At 49.0% G+C, this 12,340-nt stretch overlaps 1 protein-coding gene across 1 annotated transcript in view; it reads right to left on the reverse strand.

Moving 5' to 3' along the window:
• Window positions 1–12,340, reverse strand: part of kcnh4b (potassium voltage-gated channel, subfamily H (eag-related), member 4b) — a 235,106-nt gene that overhangs the window by 116,166 nt on the left and 106,600 nt on the right. The window contains 1 exon segment of the mRNA XM_038779453.1: window positions 4,307–4,437. Within this exon segment, the coding sequence (XP_038635381.1) occupies window positions 4,307–4,437 (131 nt within the window).

Here is a 12,340-nt window from a genome sequence, read left to right on the forward strand (position 1 = left end):
GTGCCAAAGGCCTTCCACGCCAGCCGGCGGGAGGATTCCGCACCTTTGGGGCAGCCCGATGCCGGAGTACTTCCCGCTACTCCATCCCGCTGAGACCCCCCGCCCCGCCGGGTACGGAAGAATCCCACCCCTTGTCTTTGTGAAACAATTCAGGGTGCTGGTTCTTTTGTTCTGTTTCTCACAAACAGTCAGCACAGGCTGCTGGGATTGTACACAGCTGTCAGGATGAGGATCAATCATGCGCTGCTTGCGATTCTGTTGGGTGATGTTTAAACACTGCTTGCAATTCTAGTGGATAAGTTTGAAAGTAGCAGCTTCAGGGATTGCATTGCAGCCAACTGGGGTGGGCTATTAATATTTTGTACTGCGTTCTGGTCTTTGGCCGAACAGGTCTTGGCAGATATCCAGTCTGTTCTCCGTGTCAACATAACAAGCTTGATTAAATAAGCCATCTTGTCCAGGTTGTCGTGTTTGTTTCTCTCTGTACCAAGCTAAGCCACAGGGAATAACCCCATGTGGAAGCTGACTCAATACACAGTCTTGAAACCGCTCCTACATCAAGAGGTAGGTTAGAAATCCTTGCTCCACCCTGGGTCGAGGTTCCTGTTTCCTAGGCTGGTTTCCAAGCTCATCTGTGGACTGTCATTGTGGTTCCCCTATCTGTTCTGTCTACTGGTTGGCCTTGAAGTCCTTCACCTGATGCTCTCTGCTGCTGGCCTTTTATTCAGGCTTCTTCCTGCCCTTTCTTACTGCTTCTGTGTGGGTATAGTCACTGCTGCCACCATCTCTTATTGTAACGTTGTCTCAAGAGACATTGGGGTGTCTTACTGGAGAAAGAAATCTGGCTGCAGGCAAAGATCTTTCCTGAAAAGTATTTGTACTAATATAACTTATTATTCAGTCAGTTCTAAAACATGTTTTACGCTTGAGAAACAGGCTGCAATTTCCCAGATTTATCCATCAGATTGAGTGACAGTTGATTGGACAGAATATTCAGTAATTATTTATAGACATTTATTTCATGGTTTTGGCAGTGGCAACTGCATTGAAGTATGTGCGATTTCCTAAATCCTGAACTCAAATGGTGCTATGGGAAGTGAAGGCCTCAAAACCGGGCTGGTGAACAATTGCTGGGGGTTGCCTTCAGCTCTTTCTTTTAAACATGTCTTCTCACCATTTTTCACCAAATTTCCTCCATTCCTCCATTTACGAAGGTGCAGGATTTTCCCGTTCCGACAGTCGGTGGGATTGTCCGGTGCCGCCAAAGTCACCTTTGGCTGGCTTGCCACTTCTGTTGCGGTGGGAAGACTGTATCATGGGCCCTAGACACCCTACAGTACCTTGCCCAAGTGGCATTTTTCTTGTCCAAGGCAAAATTTCAAGACTATTCAACTGCAGACTGTGTATCTGCTAAATCCAAGCTTATTTGTCCCACTCGACACGAGGTTTCCGTGGTAAATCCTCTACAGATGCCTTTTCCGACACGAGTTGATTAGACACAGGATGCCTATCAACCTGAGATTTTGAGCTGGATTATTAAGCCCAGATGGGGGCAGGATCAGGGCAGAGGATGCTAAATCTAACCAATTCTCCATGTCCATGCCACCACCAGCCTAATTTCACAGAGCCAGGATTGGCGAGGAATGGATGTGGGTTATGATGTTGGTAACCAGGTTACCTGATGGACGCAGTAGCTATCTTACTAATTCCTATGTCGGTGGCCAACTAGGGTTTTTCAGTCAGCCTTCATAGCCGGCAGTGGGCAATGTAGCTGCCTGGTGGTGGCCTCCCAGCACCAGATCAGGGTGCCAGCATTGTGCAGATTTACAAGCCATCCCTTCCTGCCTAGATTCAGCAACCTCAGGCTGCCCAGTGTGGGGGGGAGGGGGCTTACTTCCTCCCCCTGAACCCTGTCACCACCACACACCCAACCCAATATACTGTGGCCCTATCTCAGCCCCTCGTAATTTTATACATCTCAATGAAATCATCCCTCGGCCTCCTTTTCCCAGAAAAACATCACCGGCCTATCCAATCATTCCTCATAGTTCAAATTCTCTAGCCTTGGCAACATCTTCATCTGCAATGTCTCCAGTACAATCACATCGTTCCTGTGATGAACAATACTGTCTGCAATACTTATTATTCTAAAATTTAGGAAAGAAAAGATAAATTATCTCCATTTTGTGCAAGATTGGAGATAGAAAGATCACTGATTAACGTTTAATGTATGTCATTTTACAAAATTGCTAAAATGAGGGGCCGTTTTCTCTGAATCACATTTTTGGATTGAGAATCTTGAAGTAAATTGAATTGATTAAAATCAAATTTTCTCCTGAAATTTTCCTACACAGAGATGTTGCGAAAATTAGACAATTAAAGCACATTCAAATCACAGAAACGTGCCGTTAAATGTGCTGTAAGCTGCAGCAGAAAGGACCACTCAGACCGTAGCCTGTTAATGCAAATTGTTGCTTTTAACTACAAACTGCCTCTTCACTTTAGTTCCCTGTGACTGAAGTTGATGGAGAATTTTATTTCTCCATGCAAAATGCAATCTGTCAAAATGTAACAGGAATGAACTCAGCACGAAGGGTTCTCTCAGGAACACAGAGGGTGGGATTCTCCCAGCCCTGGGCAGGGCAGGAGAATCCCCGTGACCGGGCCACGCTCCCGGACGGCGGCACGCGATTCTCCGCAGAGCGGAGAATCAGCACCATTGGCGCCGGCATGGTTGCCGCAGCGCCAGTCGCGGGCCGCTCTATGCGGCTGGCCCGCCGATTCCCCGGCCCGGATGGGCCCAGCAGCCGTGAAAAAAAAAATGAGTCCCACCAGTGCCGCCCACACCTGCTCACAACCGGCGGAAACTTTGGTGCAAGGGTCGGGTGGCGGCCTGTGGGGGTGTGGGGTGGGGTGGGGGGGTGGGGGTGAGGGGGGCTCCGACCCCAGGGGGGCCTCCAATGCGGCCTGGCCCGTGATTGGGGCCCACGGATCGGCGGGCTGGTATCTCAGTCCCCCGGCCTCTTTTCATATGCGCCGGCCCTTGTACACCTGTGCCATGTTGCGTCCGGGCCGGCGCATTGAAGAGGGCCACTATGCATACGAGCATTGGCGCCGGTGCCACTGCGCATGTGCGGATCCTGTGGCGCGCAGTTCGCGCCAGGATCGGCAGCTGGAGCGGTGCGAACCACTCCAGGGCCGTGCTGGCACCCTGTAGGGGCCAGAATTACTCCTGGCAGCGGCCCGTTCACGCCGTCGTAAAACGTGACGGCATTTATGACAGCGTGGACACTCTGCCGTGGGATGGGAGAATCCTGCCCAGAATCTTTAGGCAAAGTTAAGGGAATGTTGATTGGGATTAAGGTTCAGTAGAGGGAAAGAGTGACCATCTCTCTCTCTGATCCAAGGCAGTTTATTGTGGATATTTTGCGACAGTAGAACTTGATTGAATCTCACAATGTTTACTGTGCTGAAGATGTTAACGGCATGTTCCCAAAAATAATCCTTTATTCACTTAGTGCCTTTCATATCTGCCCAATATCCCAAAACACCTTACAACCAATGGAGTATGTTTGAAGTGTAGTCACTGTTGTAATGTAGAAAATATTCCATGAATAAGAAAGAAAGTTTAGAAAATCATTGACCTCTCCCCCCCCCCCCCCCCCCCCCCCCCCTACTTTGTTGCGCTTCCGGCCCCAGAATCCCCGCGCCATGTTGCGTTGGGGCCGGAGCGTTCCGTGAGTCTACCGCGCATGCGTCAGTTGGCGCTTCGCCACTCGCATGCATGGGTTGGCGCCACCCCCAGTCCGCGCCAGAATGTAAGGCTGGAGCAGTGTGAACTGCTCCAGTGCCGTGCTGGCCCCCTGTGGGGGCCAAAATCGCTACTGCCTGCGCCCGTTTCGCGTCGTTGTGAAACAGGACGGCGTTCACGACGGCATGGACAGTTAGTCCCGTGAGCGGTTAATCGCGGCCAAGCTGTTTGGTGGATTCCCTCATAAGGTATAGAAGACCAAACACAACACACTTATCTGTCTATTAGCAGATGTTTTCTGTGCCCTGTACTTGACTAAGCTCTTTGACACTATATTACCATTCACTCAAATTTGAGGCATCATGGCCAGTCCTAGGACCTAACCAACTTTTTACCTTCCTGGCAAAAGTGCCAGCCCAACTGAGACCCATATAACTTTAAATTAAACGCAGTCACAATATCAAGCATCATATTGGGGAAAAAATTAGAAGACATATTCACCCTCGGAGATTGAACAATAAAGTAGGCAAATTCTTAGAAAAGGCGAATACTCACGTTACTCAGCGTAACTTTATTTTTGTCACGTTTTTGAAGATGACTGGTGAGATGGTAGAGGACCGTCCTGCCCTGTCTGCGGGCAACACTGAAATGGGACCCACTACTCTTTTTGTACTTGCGCTTTTCCTCTGTTGGGAAGAATGAAAGAAGATGAAACAGAACCCAGGCGCTTCAACGAGACACAGAAAAGAAAGAGTCATCCTCTCCATTTGATGTTTCTAGTTGCTTTTCTCGGTTCTTCAGGTCGTCTGGAGTAGCTTAAAGAAGTGATACAAGTCTAAAAGGTAGATACGAATAAGGAGGATCATTGGCTTTCCTAACTCACAGCTTCAAATGTGCCCTGAAGACTTCTATCCCAACGCTGAGCTGTACTTTAATGATTTTCGTGTTCCACTACCCTACCTGGAAGTCACTTACTGGGATGCAGACCATCTTGGCACCAATCCTAAAGTTACCTTTAACTTGTCTGACCTTTTTCTACTGTTGCTGTTTAGTTTGAAATCTACGTTCTGTGCAGAACTTTCATACCTGTTGTGTCTCTCGGTTGTCTTCTCTGAAGTTTCCCCTGTCTCAGTTCTTTGATGCTAATTGATTATAAGCTTGCCATATGCTTGCCAGTAATGAATTTTCTATGATCTGTGTCTCAAGGTAGTACAGAGTAATTATCAAAACAAATCACACATGAATATTCATGTCACAGTGTGACTGAAGTGTTTAAAACCACCAACAAATCTGAGTGTGGTATTCATAACTATTGCTCATTCCAAGACCACAATTCAAGCTTTTAGATATTAAGGGGCCGTTTCAAGTCACGACTTTATTAGTCCCTTATAAAACCAAGAATGTCAAAGAGGACGGTGTTCACCTTTCAAACTAACAGACAAATCCTCAGTATCAGAGCTGCTACCTCCTTTCACCATAACTGGGAAGTGTTAGATCATTTTTAAACGAGTTAACGTTTCGATTTCAGAGAGAGAGAGAAAAAAAATCAAAGCCCACACACAATATATATTCTCCATTAACTTCCCCTTTACACATGGATTTTAAACAAAAGTGCTTCAGATCTGGGAGATATAATATCTACTAATGTTATCATGTGTGTTCAGAATGCAAATGTCAACTCACCGTTGCAGTATCAAATTCTGATCCAAATTTCAAGATATGCGCCAAATTTGCAAGCGATACTAAAATAGTTATTCCTTTAAAAGCCCAAAGGAAAGAAAGACTTGTATTTACATAGAGCCTTTCGTGATCACCAAATGACTTAAAGTGTTTTACAGCCAATGGTGTACTTTCGAAGTGCATCATAATGAGGGAACCATGGCAGCTAGTTCACACGCAGCAAACGCCCACAAGCTACAATGGCCCAAATTGTTCGATCAGGGTCGAAACCCCTGTATCCAAGCCTGTTGAGACAAAAAAACTACCCACTTCCGTTCCTCCGATTTTCCTGACCGATCTTCCAGTGGAGGATCCTGGAGAACTCCCTCAGAGGAGGAAGCCTCGGAGGGAGCAGCAGACTTGCCTTTTTTAACAGCACTAGCTACCATATTCTGGTAAGTAAAGAGTTCCAATGTTCCAGTATGTTAGTGTATGAGTGAATGGGTTAACATGTAGTTGTGTAAGTGGGTAGATGGGTGGGTTAAGTCGGTAAGGGAGTTGGGTGGCTACTGGGTCAGGTGGTGGCTGGGTGGGGTGGTGAGGTTGGGTCTGGTCAGGTTGAGGGCAAGTCAGGTGATTGGCGGGATATTTGAATGGTGGGGTCTAGTTAGGTGAGGTTGGAGAGTCATTGGATGGGTAGGTCATGGGGGGGGGGGGGGGGTGCGAGTGGAAAATCAGTGGGTGGCAGTGTTTAGCTACCCAGGAATTAGACTAGGATTTTCCTCCCCAATGCATCCTGGGTAACAATCCAGTTAAGTAAGTCAGAACCACCTGAAGTCTCTGACTCTAACCCACAGAGTTAAAAGCATTTTGGAAGGTCCTGGGAATCAGGGAAATTGCCCCAAAGAAGTTCAAACTTCCCAGGAAATGCCCAAGGAGTCATTGCTTTGGGACCTTTACAGGGTCCGGTAGCTCACCTTGATGGGTACGTCTGGCTATCCGAGATCAGAATGTTTGGGTAAATGTGAGAATGACCAAGTATTATTATTTTTTAAAATTTAGAGTACCCTATTCATTTTTTCCAATTAAGGGGAATTTTTTGTGTGGCCAATCCACCTAACCTGCACATCTTTGGGTTGTGGGGGTGAAACCCACGCAAACATGGGGAGAATGTGCAAACTCCACACGGACAGTGACCCAGATTGAACCTGGGACCTCGGCGCCATGAGGCAGCCGGGCTAACCCACTGCGCCACCGTGCTGCCACATTATTTTTGATTGAAGGAAGAAGATTGTCCCCGACACAACAGAGTGAACTTCGATTCTCTACTTCAAAAAGCGCACCAGGCTGATTTCTGGGATGTTGTGTTTATCTTACAAGGAAAGGTTGAGCAAGCTGGGCCTATACTGATTAGGCTTCGGCAGAATGAGAAGTGACCTTATTGAAACATAGATGATTCTGAGGGGGTTTGACAGGGGAGATGCTGAGACGATTATTCTCCTCATGGGGAAACCCAGAGCAAGTGGGCACAAATAATTCAAAATTAAGAGGCAGATTCTCCGTTGGCTGACGCTGAAATCGGGAAACACGTTTGGGCAGAAAATAGATTCCGACGCCAAACTCACGGTGGGCGCTGATTTGACGCCAAATCGCAATTTTCCGGTGCCTCGACAGCAGCTTCACTGTGCTCCGGAAAGCACGTACAGTTAACACCGTTTTCATACGATTAGCAGACCTGACCCAGTATTCTCCGGGGCCTTTGCGATTCTCCACCTCCGATGGGCCCTGTTCCCGAGGGCGAGGGCGAGGTTCTCTTTTGCATTAAAAAATCATGAAATCGGCATCGTGGAGAGAGAGGGGGCATGGAAAGTGTCCAACATCGCCATAGTTTGCTGACAGTTGTGCCGCTGGCTGGGGGGGGGGGGGGGGGGGGGCTTCTGCCAGGGCCAGGGGGGAGTAGCTGGGGGTGGCCAGGAGGTGGGCTGTGGGGTCGGGCACGAAACACCATTGCCGCAGCCAGAAAGGCAACCATGCAGCTGCGCACGCCGCTGACAGCCCACTGTAAACTTAGGGTCTCGAGTTATATAGATGTCCCCCCCCCCCCCACAGGCCACACCCCCACATCCCCAAAGTGACCTTTGGCCCCCGCTGACCCATCAGTTGTATGGGCATGCTCCAGCACAAACAGTGCCATTTTGTTGGCTGGGATGAGTGTGTGTGGGGATTGTAACGTGTATACGCGGCTGCAGCTTGTCAGCCTCCTGAGTATAATTCCCAGACCTGGCGAATCCCCCACCATTTTTCATTGGCATCAATTGTGTTCCAATTGGGTGCTATCCCCTCCGCTGTAGCTGAATCAGCCCAGGTTCGGCGCCAGTTTTGCAGTCGTGAAAGTCCACGAATCCTGCCCCGTCGTCAACACTTAGTCTCAGGAATGGAGAATCCAGCCTAAGGTGTCCCATTTAGGATGGACCTGAGGAGGAATCTTTTCTCTCATACGATCATTAGTCTTTGGTATTCCCTTCCCCAGCTAGCATTGGAGGCTCGGTCATTGAATATAATTAAGACTGAGTGTGATGGACTTCCGGTAGCGGCCATGTCCGAATAGGTCGCGCACACGGCAGGAGCTCCTGCCAGGATCGGAATTTTGGGCCTTTAAACGGAGCGGCAATGGCACTTTGGTGGTGTTTCCCGGCGTGGCAAAGGACGCTGGAGAGGTTCCCCTCACTCCTGCATGGAGGGAACCAGGAGCGGGGCCGTTAAAAGAGCCAATGCAGGGAAGCGAGTGAAGCGGTTCCGGGAGGACAAAATGGCGGGCGGCGCGGACTAAGCAGTGTGGGCTCAGTGGTTGAGAGAGCAGCAAGAGTTTTTAAGAAGCTGCTTCGCAGAGCTGAAGACGGAGATGCTGGCCCCTATGAAGGCCTCCATGGAAAAGATGGTGGAGTCTCAGAAGGTCCAGGAGAAGGCGGGTTGGGGGGCCCCCTGCGGGAGGGCTGGAGTGATGGCTAGTCGGCAGGGATGGGGGGGGGGGGGGGGGGGGGGAGTCAACCCCCCGTCCAGGCTGATCACGAGGAATGTGAGGGGCCTGAACGGGCCGGTCAAAAGGGCCCGCGTGTTCTCGCATTTAAAGGGATTAAAGGCGCACGTGGCCATGCTGCAGGAGACTCACTTAAAACCCGCTGACCAAACGAGACTGAGGAGGGGATGGGCAGGTCAGGTGTTCCATTCAGGGCTAGACTCGAAGACCAGGGGGGTGGCAATTCTGGTTAGCAAACGGGTGGCGTTTGAGGCAGGGTGTATTGTGGAGGACAAGGGGGGGGCAGGTACATTATGGTGAGTGGCAAGCTGCAGGGGGCCCGGGTGGTGTTAGTGAATGTCTATGCCCCGAACTGGGGTGACACGGAATTCATGAGGCGCATGTTGGGTAAAATCCCGGACTTGGAGTCAAGTAACTTGATCATGGGGGGGATTTTAATACTGTCCTGGATCCGGCACTGGACCGGACTAAGCAGAATTTTATGAGAAATTCTATGAGCTACTGAGCCCACTCCTGCTAAAAACTTTTAATGAGGCAAAGGAGAGAGGAACCCTCCCCCCGACGATGTCGCAGGCATTGATCTCGCTCATTTTGAAGAGGGAGAAGGATCCACTTCACTGTGGGTCCTACAGGCCAATATCGCTCCTGAATGTGGATGCCAAACTGCTGGCAAAAATGTTAGCTACCAGAATAGAGGACTGTGTCCCGTCAGAGGATCAGACAGGTTTCATCAAGGGCTGACAATTGAACACAAATGTGAGGAGGCTCCTGAATATTATTATGATGCCCTCAGAAGGAGGAGACGCAGAAGTAGTGGCTGCAATGGATGAAGAGAAAGCCTTTGACCGGTGGAATGGGAGTACCTGTGGGAAGTGTTAGGTAGATTTGGATTTGGTGAGGGATTCATAGGGTGGGTCAAGCTACTGTATCAGGCCCCCACAGCGAGTGTATCCACGAACCGGCTGAAGTCGGAGTATTTTAGGCTGCACCGAGGGACGAGGTAGGGGTGCCCCCTGTCCCCGCTACTATTCGCCCTGGCAATTGAGCCGTTGGCCATAGCGCTGAGGACTTCAAGGAACTGGACATCTATACCCCGAATTGGGGCATAGACGACCTGCTATTGTATATTTTGGATCCGATAGAGGGGATGGGGGAGGTCATGCGGATCCGAAGGGACTTTGGGAGCTTCTCGGGATACAAGTTGAACGTGGGGAAAAGTGAGCTGTTTGTAATCCATGCTAGGGGTCAGGAGGAGAGACTGGGGGAGCTCCCGCCCAAGATGGTGGAGAGAGGTTTTTGTTACCTAGGTATACAGGTGGCTAGGAACTGGGATGCCCTATACAGGCTCAATCTATCGCAGCTTGTAGAGCAGATGGAGGGAGTCTTTAAAAGTTGGGACATGCTCCCGCTTTCCCTGGCGGGAAGGGTGCAGACTGTGAAGATGACAGTTCTCCCCATATTCCTGTTCGTTTTTCGGTGCCTTCCTATCTTCATCACCAAATCCTTTTTCAAGCAGGTGAACAGGATTATTACGGGATTTGTGTGGGCAAACAAGACCCCGTGAGTTAAAAGACTAATATTGGGCGGCTAATGTGGCCATGATTATGAAATGGGTAATGGAGGAGGGGTTGGCGTGGCGGCGGCTAGAGGCGGCGTCATGCAAAGGCACCAGCCTAGTGGCACTGGTAACGGCACCACTGCCATTCTCCCCGGCACATACACCACAAGCCCGGTAGTGACGACGGCACTGAGGGACTGGGGACAGTGGAGGAGGCACAAGAAGGAGGAGGGGGCCTCAGTTTGGACCCCGATATGGAACAACCATAGATTTGCTCCGGGCAAGATAGACGGGGGGGCTCCAAGGCTGGCATAGGGCAGGCATTAGAAGGATGGGAGACCTGTTTATATAGGTGGGACTTTCCCTAACGTGAAGGCGCTAGAGGAGAAGTTCAGCCTGCCCCCGGGAAATGCCTTCAGATACCTCCAAGTCCGTGACTTTTACAAAACACAGGTCGGGACATTTCCGTTGCTACCCCCTCGAAGGATACAGGACAGGGTGGTGTCTGGCATCTGGGTAGCAGAGAGGAAGGTGTCGGACATATACCAAGAGCTGCAGGAGGCAGAGGAAGCCTCAGTGGAGAAACTGAAGGGCAAGTGGGGGGAGGAGCTAGGTGAAGAGCGGGATGAGGGCCTGTGGGCTGATGCCCTGGGCAGGGTGAATTCTTCATCATGGTGTGCCAGGCTCAGCTTAATTCAGTTTAAGGTGGTACACCGGGCTCACATTACGACGGCGAGAGTGAGCAAGTTCTTTGGGGTGGACGACAGCTGTGCGAGATGTTCAGGGAGTCTGACGAAACATGTCCACATGTTCTGGGCATGCCCGGCCCTTAAAGAATTCTGGCAGGGCTTTGCGAGGGCTATGTCCAAGATTTTGGACACGCGGGTGAAGCTGAGTCCAACAATAGCGATCTTTGGGGTGTCAGAAGATCCGGGAGTGCAGGAAGCGAAAGAGGCCGAGGTTTTGGCCTTTGCCTCTCTGGTAGCCCGGAGACGGATCTTGTTAATGTGGAGAGATCGAAAGCCCCGAATGTGGAGACCTGGGTCAGTGATATGATTGGGTTCCTCAGCATGGAGCGAATAAGGTTTGCCTTGAGAGGGTCCTTGATGGGGTTCTCCCGGCGGTGGCAACCTCGACTTGACTTTCTCGGGGAGCAGTAAAATGTCAGCAGCAGCAGCAATTGGGGGGGTGGGGGGCGGGGGGGGGGGGGGGGGGTCGGGTGGTTTAGGTGGGAGAACTGTCTATTTAATGCATATTTTCTTTTTGCATAATGACAACAGCTACCTAGTTTTGTTAAATATTTTTTCATTTATTTTTCTGTTATTAGTTATGCAAAAATTCTGTTTGAAAAAGCTTTAATAAAAACAGTTTTTAAAAAAAGACTGAGTGAGACAAATTATTGATTGACAAGGGAGTCAAGGGACAGTGGGGGCAGTTGAGGAAGTGGAGTTAAGGCTACAATCAGTTCAGCCATGATCCTATTGAATGGCGCAGCAAGTGCGTGGGGCCAAATGGCCTACTCCTGCTCCTATTTCTTGCATTCTTCTGTTTATGTTCACCTGAGAGGATGGACATGGCAAGAATTATGAGTAAGATCTACCCTTGGCTTCCCCTACCAAGCTCAATGCTATTGCAGGTCTATACAAGCTGAAATGTCATCCAGTACAAAACACTAACAGGCACTGAGAGGGTGAAGTTACTCTCTGATATATCAGCAAATAAAATTTGGTTCAAATTCCTTTATCTGAAACTTTAACTGAGCTAATTTCTGCATGCTAAACAGTTCATAATAATGGCTAAATTCTCACAAAACATTGAAATGCTAATTTCTTAAAGCGCAATCACATTCCCTCAAGAGTCAAAAATAACTGAACTTTAAGGATGTCATGTAAAGAAAAAGAATATTACATTGAATTCATGACACCCCATCATATTGCATTATCCTTTGACTATCCGAATTTATCCTTAATTCCCAGTACGTGGGTAATTAATGACAGATCACATTATAGCTCCACTTGTTGATGTTAGGAGGCGAGACATGCTATAGAATGGTATTCAAAGTGTATGCCTTTAAATCACTCAGGCACCGTGGTGTTCCACAATCTGTAAATACTGTCTCAGAAGTGATGATCTAAAATGGTGCAGGCATTTTGTGTAAATTAAAGATACTAAATGTAGCACAATTGAAAATTTGTTGGGGTAAGAAAGAATAAGAATCCCTTTGAAAGACAAACTTTCAGAAAAGCAACTTTATAAAAAATATTAATAATTTGAAACTTGCAGCTAAAGAATAAGGGGCTGGATTCTCCGATTCTGAGGCTATGTTCCCACGGGA

The sequence above is a fragment of the Scyliorhinus canicula genome, chromosome 19 (assembly GCF_902713615.1).
Source record: "Scyliorhinus canicula chromosome 19, sScyCan1.1, whole genome shotgun sequence".
NCBI lineage: Eukaryota > Metazoa > Chordata > Chondrichthyes > Carcharhiniformes > Scyliorhinidae > Scyliorhinus > Scyliorhinus canicula.